Raw genomic sequence first — 20,833 nt, 5'->3', positions numbered from 1 at the left:
CAGCTAGGCCCATCATGCGGCCACAAAATACCATCCTCAGTGTCCTGACCCTCCTACCTCAGGCTCTGGCATCATGGCCTTCCTTTTACTCAGAGCTTGCAAGTCCATACCAAAATAATGAGCCAGAAGTCCAAGTCTCCACGCTATTCCAATTCCCAAACAACGGCTCATGGGTCGACAACATTGCCCTTCGACGCGACGGTAGTCTCCTCTTTGACCCGACTGGATGTCCCAGAAGTCTGGTCCGTGGATACAGATACTGGAAACGCCACACTCGTTCACTCTTTCCCGAATGCAACCAGCTGTTTCGGCATCAGTGAAATCGATGACGATGTTTTTGCCGTGGTGGTGGGCAACTTCTCGACAACAACGTACCAACCCACTCCCGGGTCTTTTTCTGTTCAGAAGCTGGATCTCCGAAGCGATGGGACAAATGAGCAACAGCGTGTTTTTGAACAATCTGTCGCTGTGTCACAGATCGCTGCGCTGCCGGAAGCCGAAGCATTGAACGGGATGACCACTTTCACCAAAGAGTCCCGACTGGTTCTTATTGCAGACAGTCCTAATGGTGTTGTGTGGAAGGTCAACATCGACACAGGAGATCGTTCAGTTGCGCTCAACGATACGACAATGCGACCGGCGGAGGGACAAGCCTTGCCTCTCGGAGTCAATGGTCTGAAAGTGGTGGATGGATATGTCTACTACTCCAGTACTACTCGTATGGAGTTTTGTCGCGTCAAAGTCAATGGAGATGCTACCCCTGCTGGGGATTATCAAGTCATCGCCAGTGGCTTCCTGCCTGATAATATCGAGGTGACTGAGGATGGCACTGCGTATATTGCGACAGACCCGCAGAACTCGGTCGTTCGAGTGACTCCATATGGTCAAATCGCCTTGGTAGCTGGTGGTCAGCTTTCTACTCTGATGCCTGGACCAACTTCGTGTCGCTTGGCAGCAGATGGGAAGACCCTGTATGTTGGTACAAGCGGTGGCCAAGTTGCCCCTGTTCTAGGTACATTCAAGGAGCCCGGCAAGGTGGTCAAGATCACTATTGCGTGAATGGAGGGATTTTCGAGTATTCCTCGTAGTTCTTTGATATAGTTTCTCATTTGTATGCTGTTAATTTAGTGAGCCTAATATTGGGGGATTTTTGAGTGTCGGATGTCCAAAATTGAGCCTTGAGCCTTCCAGTCACAGAATTCTGAGTCATGATAGTAAATCCGAGTCGTCAAACTTTGTTCTGGAATAGTTTATCCCTTTTACATCTAAGTCCGTGGGGTCAATCTAAATCCGAGTTCAACTCTAAGTAAAATGATCTGTATGTCGGATCTGGGGAATTGAACAAGTGGCGCCATCGGCAGTTGTAAATCCCGGATATAAAATTGCCCGCGGGTTCGGCATTTTACTATATTAGGAAATATGATTCGGATTTAATCAGATAAGTTCATCTGATAAAGGTAAATTGAGCCGGACTCTCTGCCGAGCACCGAGCCCTGAATGACATTATAAGAGAGGTGACCCCTGAAAAGTTGAGGACATTTACTTTCTTGACTTTAATCATCTCTCTTTTTCAATATGGCTGCTGCACTTCGTAATATCATTGTCGTCGGAGGATCTTTTGTTGGACGGGTAAGTGATCCAACCCGCTATTACCACGAACATAGTACTGACTGTTTTTTTAGTCAACGGCCCAAGAGCTGGCTCGGGTGGTTCCCTCCACACACAGAGTATGTTTTTTATGCAAAGACAGTGGCAGGATCATAGAGCTGACACATCGACTAGGTCCTCCTAACTGAGCCCCACAGTCACTTCCATCACTTGTTTACCTTTGTAAGAGCCACCTGGTGAATCGGGGTCTCCATTAGTTTCTCCACTAACTCTCAAACACAGCCTCGATTTGCCATCGTTCCAGGACAGGAGCACAAGGCATTCGTTCCTTACAGCGGCATCTTCTCAGGGACTCCCAATGCAGAGTCGCACAACGTCGTTCAGGCGCGCGTGACAGACATCCAGCCACAATATGTGGAGCTGGATCGCGAATGGCAGGGCTCAAAGCAGATCCCATTTGATTTTATCGTGGTCGCGACCGGCACACGCCTCTCCAAGCCCGCAGGAATGGAACATGATGACAAGCAATCCTCGGTAGATTATCTTCGGCAACACCAAGCTAATGTCAAGCGATCTAAGTCAATTGTCATTGTTGGTGGAGGTGCTGTCGGTGTGCAAATGGCGACTGATCTCAAGGAGTACTACCCAGAGAAGGATATCACAGTGGTTCAGTCTCGACCTCGGGTGATGCCAAGCTTTCACCCTGGCTTACATGAACTCGTTAAGCGACGATTCGATGAACTTGGAATTAAATTGATTACTGGTGCTAGAGTTGTTGTCCCGCCAGGTGGTTTCCCTACTACTGGCGAAACATTCACTGCGGAGCTTACCAATGGAGAGTCAGTGTCCACGGAATTTGTGATCTTGGCAACTGGTCAAACACCAAACAACCAACTGGTCAGCAACCTGGAGCCATCTACGCCTGAGTCGCCATCTGTTCTTAACCCTGAGAATGGGTATATTCGCATTCGACCAACGATGCAGTTCTTGGATGAGAAATACTCTAACCTATTTGCGGTCGGCGACATTGCCGATACCGGAGCTCAGAAGGCCGCACGACCTGGATCTGCACAAGCCGCTGTGGCAGCCAAAAACATTGTGTCTATGATTGAGGGTCAGGAACCAAACGAGACATTCGTCAAGGGACCCGGTGCTATTCACATCACATTGGGCATGGTAAGCACACCACGATACATACACGTTTTAGTCCAGGAGAAGCCATACTGATTTTCGACAGAAATATAACGTTGTTTTCCGCAACCCCAATGTCGCCGAAGGACAGACTGAGCCTTGGATTAACGAGAAGCAAGAGTAAGCAACATCTATACCCGATTGCAAGTTGCATCAGTCAGATTCAGTTTTAAACTAACACTTCATTGTAGTGGCCGAGAGGATATGAATGTCGAAGCCATGTGGGGAAGGCTGGGCATCTCGGTTGACAACCCTCGCCAATATCATCTATAAGCACCTGGGCAGAGAAAATATGATTAAATAGCTGCACATGAGTGCACATTGATTTAGACAAATTGGAGGCAGTAGTGCTTTCATTTTGATTTCAAGTTCAATAAAATAAAATACTATCAACCACACCATGACGGGGCACATTCAAGTTCGTCCGAGTTCTGGTGATGACCTTTCGTCTAGTATATATCCTCATGTGCACTTGTAATGTTGTATTGAACTTCAAGTTGACGGAAGTGTTGAACCTGTTAATTCTCCATAATAGCCCTACCAGCTACTACAAATCTTACACCAAATCCCTTGAAATTTCTATAATTATGTATCCTATTCATTGCTGTCATATTAAATGATATCGAGACTGATATCCATGCTGTATAGTAAAGCATTGGATATCAGATCATGTGACCGATGAGTCAGCAAGAAGTGACGCGCCCGCGGGCAACTGGAGCGCTGGGAGCTATGCCAGCACAGCGTCATAACACTGGACATGCCTGAAACAAACCACCCTCAACGCAAATGTTCAGGCAAAAATACATTCCGCTCAACTTAATTTCACATACCATGTTCAATATCGCAACATGAGTTACCAAAAAAGGATATTGCTCCCAAAAGCCATCTCTTGGCGCGTCTCGCGCTCTCTTCTAGGCATCCCATTTCAGGGAAAGTCCAGTCGAAGCACATTGAAAATCCAATATGCAAGCTTTCACACGTGTCAAAAAAGCAGAGTGTCAACGGAATGCCACAATATTACTCTTTTGAAAAAGCGATTCAGAGCACGCCGCAATTTTATGAGTCTTACTTCAATCCCAACTCCCTTATTGCCGCCGGTCATCTTTACTGGCCTGCTTCTTGCTCTGTGGACGTGGAAATGCTTCTGGATTATTGTAATGCAGAACAAACTGCTATATCTAACCTGGCTCCCTCCATTTGCAAGATCGGATACAATATCGGAATACGAGTCCCAATGTAAGCCTGTGGTATGGACAGAAAGGCGAATTCAGAGTTTGGACGGGACAAAGTTATCCATTTGCGAGGGACAGATCCCAGTTGCAAAGAAGCTGGAGGAAACAAGAAAACAGGTGGTTATACTTTATTTGCAAGGGAATGGTGGGTCAACACCACTCCGACTACCTATGCTGTCCCAATTCTTGAACTCTCTTACTGAAAAATCTCCGAGTGGCATGTCGAGAAAACCTTCTCAGGAAACAAGCTATGTAATTCTTGCTTTATCCTATCGTGGCTACTGGAAATCCTCTGGTAGAGCAACACAATCTGGGATTGAAAAGGACGCTCAGGCATTTTTGGACTGGGTATCGAAAATTTACTCTGCTCCCGACAAGGATTGTCAGATCTTTCTATGGGGCCACAGCCTTGGTGCGGCTGTTGCATCCTCGGCTTTAGGAACACACATGGAGAAGTTAGAAGCCGAGCACTTGGAAGGAAGTTATGGTCTCATTCCAATCTCTGGGTTAATTCTCGAGGCGCCGATCTCCAGTATCAAGGACATGTTGATCGGCCTATATCCGCAGAAGTGGTTGCCGTATCGCTATCTCTGGCCTTTTTCGTGGAATACATGGTGCACGGCAACATCGTTGGAACGCCTGGCTTCGTGGAGTCAACGAACAAGTGCAGAAAATACGAAGGTGTCAAACGAGTCATCTATTTCCACACGTCAATCTGTCCCTCCGATTCTCATTTTATCCGCTGAGAAGGATGAAGTTATACCGTCTCATGTCGGGGGTCAGCTGGAGTCTGTTTGTCGGGCGCGAGGCCTCGATATCGAGCACACAAACGTGCCTGGAGCAATGCATACAGAATGTTCTGTCAAGAATGTTGGAAAAGAAGCTTTAATGAGATTCATTCTTGACACGGGAAAATCGAGGCGGTCATATCATATGCAGGCCAAAAATGTACGTATGTGATATGAGTGGAGACGCGACATTAACGCTTTCCCGAGGTCCAGTAGATGGTAATCCAGGGCCATATTAGTTCCCTGCCAGGTGTCGATAGGAAATGTCAAACACACAACAACCTAATGCGTAGAATATCAATGGCGTCTTCCAATTCCCACCTGGGCAGCGGAAGTAAATAAGACTAAATCGAGAATCGTGCTGATGACACATCTCAGGATGTGAAACACCAGGGATTACATTCGAAATTCGTCTGATTGGGGCACTTCGGGTTCCATTCTTACCAGGGGTATTGATCAGGCATGTTATTCTCAGCCTGCGGATCGTAAGATTCGCGCATTCCCGATCATCGATCGGGAAAGTGGAGACATAGTTAAAATGGAAGTAAATGATCAAATATGTCAGTTATCCTAAACGGGAAGAGATTCACGATTCGGCTTTACAATATGGTCTAGATGTCTTCAAATGTTTATTCAAGTGAAGTTTTGTGAGGCAGTATTGCTACAAAATAATTTAGTATTGGTTCCGAAGGTGTCTTCCTCACTTGAGTTTCTATCGCGTTGCCTAGCTTGCCCTTGTAATTTTGTGGGCTCAGGCTTGTACTTCAAGCTGCGCAGTAAGATGTTCAGAGTGGGCTGCATAAAGGTTGATGTCATGATCTGCAGTAAACAATGCCTACTTGGAGCTAACGATTAGGAGCAAAATTCTACAATCACAGTTAGAGTTACAGTTTATGTAGCATTATGCATGTATAAGTGTAGAATGTGGCGAATCTCAAGGTACTATTACCGCCAATCTCCGATGGCCTAGATGAAACATCTCCATCTCAGCCGTGCTGTGGGTCTAACTTAAGACAATAGGAATATAGGGATGTCCCTATGCTTAACGTTACATATGGAATCTGTTATGACTCGGAACGAATCATTGCCTATGCAATAGACATGCATTTATGACTAGATATCTCACAGTTTATGAAGACCTCAGCATGGCCCAAAGTGGATTCGGGATGTATGGATGAGACCAATAAGACTGTCGATGGACAAATCATCAGATCAATCGGCGTAATATAGATGTAATAATCAATCAGAGTATAAATTTACTATCAAATATAGAATCATATTGTTCTGGAGTGTATCAAAGGATGAATAATTTCGACGATTTAACATCATACCCGATTTAACATTGTGATATATTAAGTAAGAGTATCAATGATGTGATCTGGAAATTGTTCTGTTTGTTCATTAAGGCAAAATCCCGAGTACCTGGAATGAAAATGCCAAGCAACTGCAATATTCCAGGCTAAGAATGTATAGAAACGGAAATATTTTCCCCATCCCCATTTGGGTAATTCTGGTACCTTTGTGCACTTGAACTTGTACATAGTGTGCTTCATTCAGTGGGGAAAGTTTTCTAGTGCGCCTCTACCATTGTGGCTTCAGCCAGCTGGCAAAGATGCGGATTCTGTCAATTCTAGGCCTTTTGGGTCTGGCAAAGGCAGTCGAGCTAGCCGACTGCACTTGTTCATATACAGTCTACATGACATCTACAGTAGATCCATCAACAGCCAGCTCTTCACCAACACCATCCAGTGGGTCTTGAAATAAGTTAATATCACGATCCGTGCGCTCATATGTCTCAGATTCAGAAAGTATCATTACAGTTGCCACAGACAAAGCAGGTCAATTCACTGCTATCGGTGATGCTATTGCTTACGCCCAACACAACGATATACCCACCGTTACCGTTCTTGAAGGCACCTATCCGGCTGTGACTGTCACTGCAACTCCATCCGTGGCTGTAATCGGACAAAGTGGGAGTCCGGATGGATTCTCTGAGAACAAAGTCACCATCTCTGAAGCCGGAACCGCGCTTACAATCTCTGTCAATGTTGATGGGTTTACATTCGCAAACATCAACTTTGTCGATACGGCATCGAAAGGCTCTGCTGTACAGATCCAAGGGACAAAGCTCGCATTTTACAGCTGCCAGTTCATCTCGGCGGGTCCTGTGGGTACTGAAACAGGCCTGGGTGTTGGTTTAATTGCAAATAGCTACATCGAAGCCCAGGAGACGGCTATTGATGGAAAGGCGACGCTTTATCTTTTCAGAACCTCGATCTCGCCTATTGAGAGCTCGGCTCTTGTCCTCAGTACACTGGGTACAGCATCAGACGACGTGCTGTACAACTCCACAATAGTATTCGATCGCGGAACTATCTCTCCAAAGCCTGGAGAGGAAACAACAGGAATCTTCCTCGCTAAGGCGAAAGGTCCTGGATCTGTGGCCGTCTACCGGAACTCCGATCTCGATGGCTTTATTGCTGCTACAGGAGTCCACGTTGATGATTTGAATCAAGATGCTCGTAACCTCTACGGCGAATATGGGAACACTGGAGACGGAGCATACCCGAACAACAAAGACGCGCGATCGCCATATGTGAAGCTACTATCGACCTCCAAATTATCTCCGTTTGCACTGCGAGCGGTTCTGTCCGGCGCTTATCCTGACTTCGCTACATCCGATACCAGTTGGATAGATCCTGATATTCTCGCGGATATTGATAAATCCGATGCAGCTAGTGCCTCGACCAGCACTGGGGACGATGGAGGAACTGGCGGAGATGATGACGATGGAGACGATGATGGAGATGGCGGAGACGGTGGAGCCTCATCAACAAGCTCTAGAGGAAGCGGTGCATCCTCAACAACACCATCCTCACCAGAAGCCACTCCCACCAGTTCTTTTGTTGTTTCTCCAGATCCATCAGATGGCCAGTATAGCAGTGTTACGGCGGCTATTCAAGCACTAGCTAATGATGGCAAGCCATACATCATCGACATCAAGAGTGGCACATACGAGGAACAGATAACAATCACACGGAAGGGCAAGGTGACTCTTCGTGGAGAGACCGATTTCAAGAATGACTTCACTCAAAATTTAGTTACTATTCGATTCTCTGATGGTGTGGCAACAAAGACCAATAATGATGACAAGACACCTGTGATCAATGTTCAGGACTCCGATGGCCAAGCGATAGTTGCGCTCTACAACATCAATTTTAAAAATACCTACCCTCAAGCTGGGGACACGGTTGCGCTCGCAGCCGATTTCGATGGCACAGTAGGCGCATATGGCTGCTCCTTTATTGGTTATCATCATACTCTGTTTGCAAATAAGGGATCTCAACTCTTCTCCAACTCCTACATCGAAGGATCAATTGATTTCATTTGGGGCTCTGCAACTGCTTACTTCCATCAATCATACATTGCCTCTAACACACCCGGCTATTCTATCACCGCGCAAACCCACTCATCAGCCAATGGTGCAGGTGGATTTGTCATTGACACTTCTCTGGTCACCTATACCTCCTCCTATGGAACTTCCTTCGGAAACACCTACTTGGGAAGACCTGCCGCCGAGTACAGTCTTGTGATTTATATGAACTCCTACCTGAACAAACACATCGCACCAGAAGGTTGGAGCTCCTCAGGTCCATCCGGGACAAATCATGTTACGTTCGGCGAATTTAATAATGTTGGACCAGGAAATTGGTCGGATGCTCGTGCGTCCTTTGCTAAGAAGCTTAGTCAAGATGAGGCAGACGCCTACACATTGGCTAACTGGATTGGCGACACCTCGTGGATAGACATGACCGCTTACAACTTGAAGCCTTCTTATGATATATCCGATCCCGATGGAGGTAGCTCGCCGACAACTCCTGGCTCAGGTACAAGCACCTCTTCAAGTAGTCCATCAGGAACTTCCTCTGGTGATCCATTCGGAGCTGGAACAAGCAGTTCATCTGGGACTGGCACATCTGGACACCCAGCGAGCGGCACTACACCACCTGATGGAGCAGTTCTTGTATCACCATCAGGTGATGTTGATGACTCGTTCTCTTCACTAACCGCCGCGCTAAAATCATTACCTTCTGACGGGTCGCTGCAAGTAATCTTCATTTATGCAGGATCCTACAACGAGCAAGTCCCTTCAATCAGTCGTGACGGCTCAACAATAATTATTGGATATGCGACCGGAGATCCGGGCAAAGACTTCTCTGATAATAAGGTGACAATTAGCTTTTCTCAAGGATCGTCAGCACCATCAAATGCGTCACCCGACACAAATGCAGACACCGCGACCTTCTCGACCGACGGAGACAACATCGCTGTCTACAACGTCAATTTCATCAATATTGATAATTTGGATGGTAGCAAGTCATCGTACGTTGCTATTGCAGCATCGATATTTGGATCACAGAATGCTTTCTATGCCTGTAGTTTTGTTGCATGGCAGGAGACTCTGTTGACTGGAGGCCTCTCAGCCTATCAGTACTTCGAATCATCCTACATCGAAGGAGCAACAGACTTCATCGCAGGCTCCTCTAAAGCATACTTCAAAGGGTGCACCATCGGTGCAAAGTCCACAGACCTCGCTATCACTCTCCAAAGTCGTGCGTCTGATAAATCCACTGGTGGGTATATATTTGACCAGTGTCTATTTGATGCAGCCCCAAATGCAGCAGAAGATCTTACTCGATCCGTCTTTCTGGGTCGTCCGTTCGCAGAATATGCATTTGTTGTGGTAAAATACTCCTATCTCAGCAGTATAATCAACCCATCAGGTTGGGAAGGCTGGTCTAACTCAGACCCTCGAACCGACTATGTTACATTTGCTGAGTACAAAAATACCGGTCAAGGAAACTGGGAGCAGAACAGCGATGCTCGAGAGGCTGTTGGTTTTGCGAAGCTCCTTGAGTCGGATATCTATTCTCTGTCTGCGGTGATGGCATCGACTGACTGGATTGATATGACGTATTGGGATTCTATCACCACACCCGAAGATGAGCCGGGTTCATCACCTGGCTCCCCAACAGGCTCAGCACCCGGCTCTTCAAACGATTCAGACCCCGATTCAGCAACGGGCTCGGATCCCGCCTCATCGACTGGTTCGGCGCCTGGGTCGTCAACTACTCCAGATTCAGGATCTGGATCGTCTACTGGCTCAGCATCTGGATCTTCAAGTAGCTCGAAACCCGGATCGACAACGAGCGCTGCCCCTGGCTCATTCTCTCCCGGCGACGCAGATGATGATGGATTAAGTGGAACAACACCACCTGAAGGAGCCTTGATTGTTTCAAAAACATCCATCCCAGATACAAAAACCTACGACACAATTTCAGACGCTCTCAAGGCCCTTTCAAGCTCTGTGGATGATGTATCAACTATTTTCATCTATCCTGGCACATACACAGAGCGGTTGAAAATAACCACCCTTGGCACTGTCATCCTAATTGGGTACTCAGAGTCCACCAAAGACTTCAAAAACAATCAAGTCACGATCACGAATAACGAAGCCGGTGATATCGGCTCTGGCGCACTTCCATTGAGCAGTGCGACAGTTGACGCTGCCGGGAAAGAGTTGCGAGTCATAAACATCAATATCTCCAACCCCCGAAAATCTGTCGGAGAGTCAGCATCAGTTGCCCTCGCTGTGGAATCATCCAAGTATGCCAGTCTATACGGTAGCCAGGTACTAGGAGGACAAAACGCTCTCTTGATCGATGGTTTCTTATTTGCTGCAGAGAGCTACATCGAAGGCAATGTGGATATGATTGCCGGAACTGGGTCTGGCTACTTCCTTGATTCTACAATCTCACCTAACGATGACGGAATAAATCTCACTGCTGATCAGCGTAGTTCTGCTGACTCCCCGGGTGGATTTGTCTTTGATCATTCTAAGGTTACACCTGTTGACGGTGCGGGAACTATGGTTGCTATCTCCCTTGGAAGACCTCGCAGCTCGTATGCACGGGTTGCTTACGTCTATTCACACCTTGGATCCTGTGTTGAACCAGCCGGATGGGAAGAATGGACACCTGCCAGTCCTCGCACAGCCAATGTTCTTTTTGGCGAATATGGAAATGATGGTCCAGGATCCAATACAGCTGGAAGAGCACCATTTGCGACGCAGTTGACAGATGAGTCCGTGGTGCAGTTTGAGATATCCCAGTTCTTCTCAAGCACTTCATGGATTGACTTCTCGCGAGTTCTCGCAACACCATTCTCTGCTGGAAAGACCCCTGGCTCTTCAACTCCCGATTCATCGGACCCAGACTCATCTGATTCTGGGAAAACCACCACTACTGATCCAGCCACAAGTGGCGGCTCTTCTCCTACAGCGGACCCTTCTTCAACGAACCCTTCCTCCACAGATCCTTCCTCCACAGATCCTTCTTCGACAGATCCCTCTTCCACGGATCCTTCGTCAACGGACCCGTCTGGGGATACTGGATCAGGAACCTCTGCACAGGATCCCTCGAGATCACCTGATGTTGTTACCAAAACTATTACAGACTCCGATGTGACATCAACACAAACAGCAACTCAGGTAATTGTAGATGGCTTTACACTTACTCCGACTACAGTCGTGAAAACAAGTACCCAAAAGTCCCCGACTACCTTGACTTTAACAACCACCACCTCACCATCTGTTTCGACTATTTCAAAGAGTGCGACAATCACAGACTTTGCTACCGCATCATCAAAGACAACATCCACCAAGACAATCACAGTATTGAGCATCGACGCTTCTACACCTCGTACACAGAAAGTGACTTCTGTATCAACTGTGACAGTAGGCACAGGAGGAACAAGTACTGTGTCAGGCAAGACTCAAGTCGTTACGTCTAGTACAACATCGACCAAGACCGTAACCACGAGTGTGACAACAACCCTAAGCTGTGTCCCAGCCCCAGCAGCAAGGAAAGTCAAGGGGAATCTCCTGCCACCTCGTGCTGTTGCTGTTACCACTTTCACAAATCACTCAACAATCACAGCCATTGTCACCGCATTGAATACTTCACCTACTGGCTCTCATCCACATGAAAACAACACCACCACAAATATCAATATTGTACAGGGAAATGCTGCAACACAACTAGGAAACAAAATCGCGGTGGAGACATCATATAGCACAGTCCCAGACATCACAACTGTGACGATTACCAAGATATTCTCGTCCGGGGCGTCAATCACTCTGGATCCGATTATCTCGACAACGATTATTACTACCTTGTCAACAACCACATCTGTCAAAACAGTCGAAGGTTCTGGTTCAACCTCTACAGTTTACACTACCACAACTACAACATCGATAGTGGGACCCTCTGTGACTATAGTAACGAAAACCTCCACCTCAAAGTCGGTACTCAATTTGCCAACGCCAACCTCAACCAAGGTCGTGACTAGCACTGTTACCAATTCCCCAACTGTCACAACTACTAGCCTTGCTATATTAACGAAGACGAAGACCGTCAAAGCAACTTCAACACTCACCAACACTGTGACAACTACATCGAAGAATGCTCCGGCCTGCTCATGATGAAAACAAACCACATGACCATGAATTTATCCGTTTTGACTATCGACCTTTCCTTTTGTACTTTCTTTAATTCTTTTGTCACTAGCTACTACTTAATTCATGAAGACACTCGGACTCGGGCTTGGATGGACTGAGAATTTCAGCCAGGCTAATAGCCCAAAACACGATCGTCAGGACAGTATGCATGGAGCAATCTTTACAGTGTTAAATATGGGCCTCTCAAATTGATGTTTTAATGAAGATGGAGTGGAAGTTATTCTTTATCTATCAGTATTTTAGTGGGGTTTTCTATTACTTCTCTCAGTCAACTCTGCTCCCTATCCCCTTCATCTTTAAATCATAGCGCTGGTATCGCCAGCTCACCCTTCCGTTCCTGGTCTGCCTTTTTCACACTCTTGAACTCCAGAAAACAGCTCGACAGAAAAGCTAAAATCATAATGGCAAGGCTTACGCGGTATGCATCTTGAAGACCTGACATGTATGCGCGGACGACTCCATCTAGCTGGTCAAGTTGACCTAAAGTCGTGAGTGTGTGCCGCATCTCTGTTGCACCGGCACCCACAATCACCGCGGGATCGATTTCGGGCGCATATTTATGGATTCCATCAATTAAGCCGTTTTGGAAGACGGATTGTCCAACTGCAAGGAACAGGGCGCCTCCCAAAGTTTGGAAAAACATGACAATTGCTGTTCCGACCGGGATATCCTCTGGTTCGAGAACAGTCTGTACAGCAGTCATTGGGATTTGAAAGCCAGCTCCAACTCCTGCACCAACTAATATCTGATATCCAATCCATTTTGATGTGGAGATATCGACATTAAATGTTGTGATTAAGCCTGTTCCAATCGCAGCGATTGCGGTGCTTCCGATTAAAAATGGAGTATAGTAGCCTGCCACTGTCACCAGACCTCCCACAACCACGGAGGAGACAACCGTCGCAAGCATAAGGGGAAGAAGCTGAATTCCGGATTTCATAGCAGAGGAATTTTTCACACTTTGGAAGAAGATTGGTACATAGTAAACCAACAAGAAGAAGCCGCCGCCGAAGAAGAGGGCAAATAGTGCTGAAAAAGCCACGGTTCTTTTCTTAAGGATGTGGGGTGGCAATGTGGCCTTCTCACGAAGATACACTTGCGATGCAATGAAAAGTAGAACTAGCAAGCCGAATCCGACAAATAAGCCGATTATCTTGGAGTTGTTCCAAGGATATTGATTCCCACCCCATTGAAGAGCAAGCAATAGACAAACAATGGCTGGAATGAGAAGACTAGCTCCAATGATATCCAGCTGTCGAAGTCTAGTTGCTATCGAAGTTCCCGAGAACTCATTCCTGTCAGGAAGTCGGAGAATGAAGAGAATGACAGCGATAGACAGACCCCCAATGGGGAGATTGATATAAAAGCACCATCGCCAGGATATCCCATCAGTAAACGCGCCACCGAGTAATGGCCCTGCTATCGATGCAATACCCCATACCATGCCAAACATGCCGAAAACAAGTGGTCGCTTGGGTAATGGAACTGTCATGGATATAATGACCATTGCCCCGGAGAAGATTCCCGCGACACCAATTCCTGCGATGGCGCGTCCAACAATCAAGACTGTACTGGATGGGGCAACTGCACATATTAAGGACCCGATTTCGAAGATGACAATGGCAGCTAAGAAACCCCATTTGACCTATACCCGACTGTGTTAGTGATGAAAGATCCCGTGAATGAGGGCGGCCGGTGGGATATACGCACGCTAAAAACTTTGTATATGCGGCCAAATGAGGGTTGAAGAGCTGTCGATGTCAGGAAATAGGCGCTCCCATACCAGGCGATATCTGAGATACTTTTGAATTGGTCCGTGATCTTAGGAATTGCGACGCCGATGATAGTTTGATCCAATGCTACCAAGAACACAGCGAGATAGAGAGCTGAAAGGATGATCATTAATTTGGCGAGTGTAGGATATTCAGGCTCTTGTCTTTCCTCCCCATGGCCCTCGGGGTCCGACTTCTTCTCGGTCGACATTTCAACATCCTTGAGATTGCTTTCATCCATTTTAAGATTATATGTGAGCCTCAAATGGGGCGAGTTAGAGCTGGGTCGCTAGCCGAGGAAACAGGAACAAGGAACCAAGAAGCTGCTAGTGACTCTGCAGCCCTGGAGATGTTAATGTCCCGGATGTCTCCAGATTCTTATCTTTGAAGTTGTTCGGAGGGACGCGTCGTTTGATATGACATTTTCAACCACTTTAGACCAAATAAAAGATTCTCCTTAGATCCAAGTTATCAATCGGACAATCGGGGATTAATCTCACCGACTCATCAAATATGGTTTATGAATACGAGATGTGACATCTTTAGTTGGTAGATGCACCAATTAAAAGTACCGTTGATCCCGCAAAACCCCTTCTAGTATATGCTCATCTTACTCATAAAGGACCCTGTTTAGCTGACAAAGGTTATTCTTGAGTCATATACCTCTGATGATGCATTTTGACAATGTTTCCTCATAAGAATTACAGGTAATGGAACAAATTAGGTATATCACCTGGGCAATAAGTCTCACAACATGCAGCACTTGAGTGAAGAAATCCCCTTGATCAAGTTCACAGACTCGGAGACCGAAAATGGAAATTTCTTATATCGGCACAACCCGCTCCGCATTGGGAAAAAACAGAATAGGGGACATCTCAAATGTGTACATGTAGGGATGAGCTCAAACTCTGCACTATAGCTCAGGATGACAGCGAAAGACCTGGGATGGGGTTGAAGTTATCCGAAAATGTAATGAGTGGGAAGTATGGTAGATCATTTCAGGAAGGGAAGAGGGTCTACTAGACGAGAAGGGAAGTGGAAGGAAATGGCACCTGGGTGAGAAATCACTAGCAGTATTCAAGTTTTGAGATGTCCTAGTCAAAACCAGTAGAGAAAGTGTAGAAACTTGAATACATGTATGTATATGCCCACGGGTAGCATATGCATTGGACACGCCCGGGCGGTAGTCAGCCCGTGGATAGCTCATAGTCGCAGCAGCTGTAACTTGAACCTTGGAAGAGATTGATAATATCAAGTCGCGAGTCATGCAGACTCGGAATACGATTTCTTTCAATTCGAATAGTAAATCACGACTTGATCGTAGTCTTGACACGTGGGTCTTGACATTCCTGACGCGGAATCCCCTTTCGACTCATTTGTTGACGAAAACAGCGTCCTCTACATCTTTTACTTGAGGAATGTAACATGAAGCCTATCGGAATGCGGCCATCGACCCACTCTCTCCAATCACCAACCCGTCATCTTCTGAATGAAAGAGGACTTTGAGAAATGAATCTTAGGCATTTTCCACGCCAAGCTGAAACAATAGTTCAGGAATGTGCCTTCAAACTCTATCCTGGCAATGTCTAACTGCTATATCTACTTCATCTCTGTGAAGTAGTTTATGATGAGCAGTTTAAAATAATGGGTTCAACAGCACGATGGCACTTTTTATTGCGGAGCACCGCTTGTAGTGAAATTGGTTATCAGAGCCAATTTTAGAACTCGATGCAACGCAGATTGGCCACAACGGGGCCTATATCCACGGTACCTAGTTTGCACTTCCTTGGTTTGTGGCTTTTCGTCTCTACCAGCAGTCTATCGGGTGTCTTGTTGAGACTAAAAGTCCTCATCTGATTAGTCGATAGCCGGAAAGGGGAATAGGATCAAAGAGTTGACGTTCTGTCATACAGCAAATGTAACCATCAGCTTGATATCTCGACGATGAAAGTTATAATCCCAGAACTTTCCTCCATGCGCTAGCTGCAATTGAATTCATTTGGCAGATTTAGATCTCGTATCATACTATATGGAGATTGGAAAACTGCGGAATTTAATCCAACAGCCAGAATGAACCATTCACTCAAGATTTACTCATTGCTTCTCATCATCTGGACAGTAGCCATTGCCGCGCAAGATGTGGTAGCTACAGCTCAGCCACCAGCACCTACGAGTACTGGACTCTGTGCATCGCAAGGGTACGTTGTGAGAAGTTGTCAGAATCGAATTTTCCATTTTAACGCATGACAGCGTCGTTGATAAATGTGTGGATACTATGAAACACTCCCTTCAGATATGTTCTGAGAATGACTGGGACTGCAAGTGCTCCGGGAGTGCGAATATTGCAAAGTCAGTTTACCACTAACCTCAGGCTGTTTGAATATCTCTGCTAACTCCAAGAAGCTGTTATGAAGATTGCCCGGATGACCCAGCTCGATTCTCTGCTGAACTAGTGAGCGAACAAGATTGCGCGACGGCCAACGCATACGACAAGGGACTGTCGACGGTCACAAATTCATGGTCTACACCGGGCCCCGAGACAGTTACAGCAACTCCTACGGATACAAGTGCGACCTCTACTGGTGGACCTACAAAATCCGTGAATGGGCTGGAGGAATCTGCTAGTCCCTCAGAGGGTGCAGCGGCGATCAAGTCAGTTGTTAGCTGGCTTGCGTTTGTTGGCCTAGGATTTGGAATTATGGTTTGAGCAGTCGAGTAGAAGGGACATAAGAGATACACGAAGTCATCATGAATAGAACCATCATCTTTTGCAAATTTGCCTTGAATTTCAAGTAGACCTTCCGGTTTGATTACAGGAGTGGAGATTCGAATAACTGTACATGCAACCGATGCCAGTACCGTAGAAGGCAATATGCCTGTGAACTATCGAAGGGAAAGTGTTATTCACTTCTTTTGAATTCAAATGTCAACTTGATGATTCTGTACCTTTGGGAATGGTGATACATGATAAGTGTGTTGACCAAGACTAAACACTGATGGTGCCTGCTGGGTGGGCATAATGGATGTTTGTGCTGAGTCTGTTGGGTTGCCCATAGCTATACTGAGAAATAGATAAGCCAAAGAACTGACAACAATAGAGATGCAGAATTATCAGCGGGGTTAAGAATGACTCTCATGACAGCATTTAATTTCGCGACTTTGATATTCTCAAGTTGTCATCTGGGAAGATAACAACACAAGAATCAAGACAAGGAGAGAACGGAGATCACTGAAAAAAGTCTCAGTACCCAAGCGAGAAAGTATTAAGATCTCTTTTCTACCCAACATAGGGGGGATGCCCCAAATTTACCGTTTTGATTACCGCCTTTTCAATAATTCCGCTCTAGCCTGGCTATATCAAACTTGAAATAAGGACATAATTGGGTGGATGTCTATAACTATACACAGCAGTGTCAGCCAAAATAACGTGATAAACTAGGCCCAATTGGGACGGTTTTAACACGATTAAATCCTGGCTTCTGATTGGCCGAACCAGAATGGATCACATGATTAGCCACGTGATCTACGGTCGCAGCAGACGCTTATTCGTGTAAATTAGTGTTACGAGAGAATCAGACCTGTTGATACGTCCCATTGCGACCGCCTACTGCATTAGACCTTGTAGTCTGACAAGCAGAGTGTTGCCTTGATGCCTTAGACACTCCCGACTTTTCCGAGTTGTTTGCTCTGTTTGCAACAATGACATAGTTATTCTGCCATCTGGGTCTCCTTCGTCTACTGTAGAGTGTTAGGTGCGCACTAACTGAGAAACAGGAGGCGGTGTGAAAAACGGTGAGATAGATACTGCCAGCAGCTTTCTTTCAGTGCAAACAGTGCAAATTGTACTCCATACGGAGTACCGTCTCGGCTTCTTCTATCCCTTGAGCCCACCTTGAGGCGAGGACATCAATGCTAATCTCGTTCAAGAAGACCCATCTGAGAATTGGCAAGTATCTCTTCACTTGCTGAACCATACAGTGGAACAAGACAATCTTGAATGTATGCAATCCCAGCAGCGCGGTAGTAATCCGGTTCAACTGCCAGTACATTGGTCATGTTAACGTTGAAGTACATGCTCACTGGATTTTCTAACGTGTATACAGGCCACTCAATATCGGTCGCTACTCCCACACTAGTCAAGAAGCAATACAAGTTTGGAACTCGAAAGTCAGGCAACTTACCATCGGAATAATTTGGATCCTGATCAACAATGAAGCTAACCCACATGCGCGACATGATAGCTGCCAGTTTGAAGAAAGTTGGGGGCTCATCGGAAAATGGGTCTTTGGCCACAGCTGTTTTGTATCCCAAACCCTCGGTGTTATCAAGTACAAAGGCTACCTCTTGGAAATGTGTCGCACCGATGGATGGCGATACCCCATGGACGAGCACATCCCAGTGGTAGCTCCAGCTTTTGAGCCCGAACTCGGCCCATGTGTGTGAGATTAGTCGTCAAGGTGCATGCTGGCCCAAGTCACCAGTGAATGCAGGCACGTTTCCATTGGTGACCCAGGTAAGCGTCATCTCCAGTAGGGCGACCGTCAAGCGTGCTTGGGATCCCAATTGCGGGAATGTCTGGGTATAACGCACCTATAGTCTTGGCCTCCTCGTCATCGAATTGTACACAGAGTATCCACCCAACACCATCCTGCGCCAGCGGCAAGGAAATTGCCACAGATCGGGCCAAGAGTGGGGCCAAGGAAAGGAAAGATAGAGTATGCCATGACAGCTAGACCACGTTCGGCGGGCGAAAAAATATCGGCAACGATGGCAGGTGAGTTGGAGATCGCTGATGCACTAAACGAGCCGGCGAAGAAGCGAAGTACAGTAAGTGCGGCTATATCTTGCCGTTGACAGGCAATGGATGCCCCCTCAAAGATGACCGAGGCACCTGAGGTAAGAAGGTAGATTATCTGGCGACCATAGAGCTCGGAAAGTGGGCCCCAAAGAACAGGGCCAACGGCAAAACCAAGCACAAAGAGGGAGACAGTAAGGATGGAAACTTCCTCTCCCGATTGGAAATAGTCATCAATTTGAATGATTGTACCTGCGAACACGGTGGATACCAAGGAGCAAGCCAAAGTATTGAAGCTGCAGATCATGACGATAACCCATTTCATGCCAATTGAGATGTTGAAGCCATTCTTGGGGTCGTTCGGTAGCCAGTCAACGAGGTATGGATCATCGACTGTGCCATTGCCTGGGTAGTTATGCCGACGAACTTCACAAGTGATCAGAGTCTGGTCAAAGACAAGCTTGGAATGACTTGGCCGGTTTGGACGATGGTTCTCGAGGGAGCTTTCTGGACTTGAACTCATATTGGAAGTGGGGGTTTGCGGTAGTTGGGATGAATAGTCGATGATTCTTGATCGAGGAGTATTTTATTCTAGCAAGATGTTCGGCACTCCCAATGAAGCTCATGCTATATTCAATTCGTAAATACCATGATGTATACAATCATTTAAGGGTTGAGATACTTAGCAGACCGGAGATAGCAGGGTAGATGGAACTGACCCACAATCAGCTTAAACCCGATACCTCGTGCACGAGTGGACTTTACGATGAATCAAGTGCTGGCAATCACATAGTGCGGACCGTCCCGAGAGTCTAATCCACATGGATGGGCATGATGTGGAATCGTCGTGTACGAACATTTGAACGTGGGGTTTCGCGAAATTCCAGGCATTATAATGTGCATCGCTCAAGTGCTAATATTCACTCCCTTCATGTGGAAACTTGAATCATGATGTTTCAATGTTCGAATGGGTATATACTAGCTCAATCCATATAGGAAGGAGAACGGTAGAAGACCATGTCACCACGACTCGGATAAGCATCCATCGATGTCCTGCCCAGGTGAAAGGTTGATATAACAGGCACTCAAAGTAGGCATCTATAGCAATAATCAACAAAACCTTAATTGATTTTTGAATACAATCAAGGCAATTCCATGCTCGAATAAAGTGGAAGGGTCATGAAGTGGAATGAAACAAGTCGGATTTTGTCAGGGTATTAGGGGCTAACTCCGTTAACGCCGGTACCCTCAAAGTAAACACCGGTGACTTCGAGATCGAGATATGGAATTATGAGCCTCCATGCTATGATCATATTCATTCATGGAAGGTTCTATTTGAATCAGGCAAATTCCATTTGAAAGTCGAATACCAAAATTCTCCGAAGTTCTTTGGAGGATCTAGTTACTATCTCCAGGGCTCCATACCACCAACTTCCAAGGTTGAAGTATATGATGATCATTGGATACTACATATTGTAGTGGGGTACCCTGTCCCCTACTACACGTACCGTGCTAAGAATTACCGTTTGGTTACATCTCTGTTTTGTCATGTTTTCAGTCCCGTCTTTGTACGTACAAGAATGCCCGTCGTTATAGTCTAGAATACACACTCCTACACATCTCTCATCCCACCCCTACGGGGTAGTCCGGCCACAACGTACATGTTGGTTGGTATTATCCATTCATGCTAGCTGGATCGACCCGTGTATCTAGAATACACTGCCTAACGGTTCCCCTCTTCAATATGTACGTCCAATTTCCCCTTCCAAGGTTACTAATCATAGGCATGTTTCTATTCTGCAGTGACCTCACTGACTCTTCCAATTTCAATTAACATTGGATGAATCTGAGAGATCAAGGTATGTTGA

At 46.3% G+C, this 20,833-nt stretch overlaps 8 protein-coding genes across 8 annotated transcripts; 5 read left to right on the top strand and 3 right to left on the bottom strand.

Moving 5' to 3' along the window:
* Positions 1–117: 117 nt before the first annotated feature.
* N7483_012809 (uncharacterized protein) lies at positions 118–1,059 on the top strand (the record flags this gene model as incomplete). Its single annotated transcript, XM_057096236.1, has 1 exon — positions 118–1,059. One exon carries the CDS (start codon positions 118–120, stop codon positions 1,057–1,059), a length of 942 nt encoding a protein of 313 aa, XP_056942207.1.
* A 516-nt stretch (positions 1,060–1,575) lies between these two features.
* Positions 1,576–3,072, top strand: N7483_012808 (uncharacterized protein; the record flags this gene model as incomplete). The annotated part of the gene is made up of 6 exons (XM_057096235.1): positions 1,576–1,629; positions 1,683–1,727; positions 1,783–1,830; positions 1,891–2,784; positions 2,846–2,919; positions 2,991–3,072. 6 exons carry the CDS (start codon positions 1,576–1,578, stop codon positions 3,070–3,072), a joined length of 1,197 nt encoding a protein of 398 aa, XP_056942206.1.
* A 733-nt stretch (positions 3,073–3,805) lies between these two features.
* On the top strand, positions 3,806–4,991 carry N7483_012807 (alpha/beta hydrolase family protein; the record flags this gene model as incomplete). The annotated part of the gene is made up of 2 exons (XM_057096234.1): positions 3,806–4,035; positions 4,247–4,991. The coding sequence occupies 2 exons, from the start codon at positions 3,806–3,808 to the stop codon at positions 4,989–4,991; spliced, it is 975 nt and encodes a 324-aa protein (XP_056942205.1).
* Positions 4,992–6,515: 1,524 nt separating this feature from the next.
* N7483_012806 (Pectinesterase catalytic) lies at positions 6,516–12,362 on the top strand (the record flags this gene model as incomplete). Its single annotated transcript, XM_057096233.1, has 2 exons — positions 6,516–6,567; positions 6,619–12,362. The coding sequence occupies 2 exons, from the start codon at positions 6,516–6,518 to the stop codon at positions 12,360–12,362; spliced, it is 5,796 nt and encodes a 1,931-aa protein (XP_056942204.1).
* A 337-nt stretch (positions 12,363–12,699) lies between these two features.
* On the bottom strand, positions 12,700–14,411 carry N7483_012805 (MDR family MFS transporter; the record flags this gene model as incomplete). The annotated part of the gene is made up of 2 exons (XM_057096232.1): positions 12,700–14,043; positions 14,109–14,411. The coding sequence occupies 2 exons, from the start codon at positions 14,409–14,411 to the stop codon at positions 12,700–12,702; spliced, it is 1,647 nt and encodes a 548-aa protein (XP_056942203.1).
* Positions 14,412–16,240: 1,829 nt separating this feature from the next.
* N7483_012804 (uncharacterized protein) lies at positions 16,241–16,877 on the top strand (the record flags this gene model as incomplete). Its single annotated transcript, XM_057096231.1, has 3 exons — positions 16,241–16,368; positions 16,421–16,519; positions 16,574–16,877. The coding sequence occupies 3 exons, from the start codon at positions 16,241–16,243 to the stop codon at positions 16,875–16,877; spliced, it is 531 nt and encodes a 176-aa protein (XP_056942202.1).
* Positions 16,878–18,082: 1,205 nt separating this feature from the next.
* N7483_012803 (uncharacterized protein) lies at positions 18,083–18,406 on the bottom strand (the record flags this gene model as incomplete). The annotated part of the gene is made up of 2 exons (XM_057096230.1): positions 18,083–18,249; positions 18,352–18,406. 2 exons carry the CDS (start codon positions 18,404–18,406, stop codon positions 18,083–18,085), a joined length of 222 nt encoding a protein of 73 aa, XP_056942201.1.
* Positions 18,407–18,780: 374 nt separating this feature from the next.
* Positions 18,781–19,488, bottom strand: N7483_012802 (Major facilitator superfamily domain general substrate transporter; the record flags this gene model as incomplete). The annotated part of the gene is made up of 1 exon (XM_057096229.1): positions 18,781–19,488. One exon carries the CDS (start codon positions 19,486–19,488, stop codon positions 18,781–18,783), a length of 708 nt encoding a protein of 235 aa, XP_056942200.1.
* Between the last annotated feature and the right edge of the window lie 1,345 nt (positions 19,489–20,833).

This window comes from Penicillium malachiteum (assembly GCF_028827825.1).
Source record: "Penicillium malachiteum strain IBT 17515 chromosome Unknown utg000005l:1.0-9002435.0:326005.0-9005861.0, whole genome shotgun sequence".
NCBI lineage: Eukaryota > Fungi > Ascomycota > Eurotiomycetes > Eurotiales > Aspergillaceae > Penicillium > Penicillium malachiteum.
The sequence above is the reverse complement of the archived record's forward strand: the minus strand, read 5'-3'. Positions and strand labels throughout refer to the sequence as shown.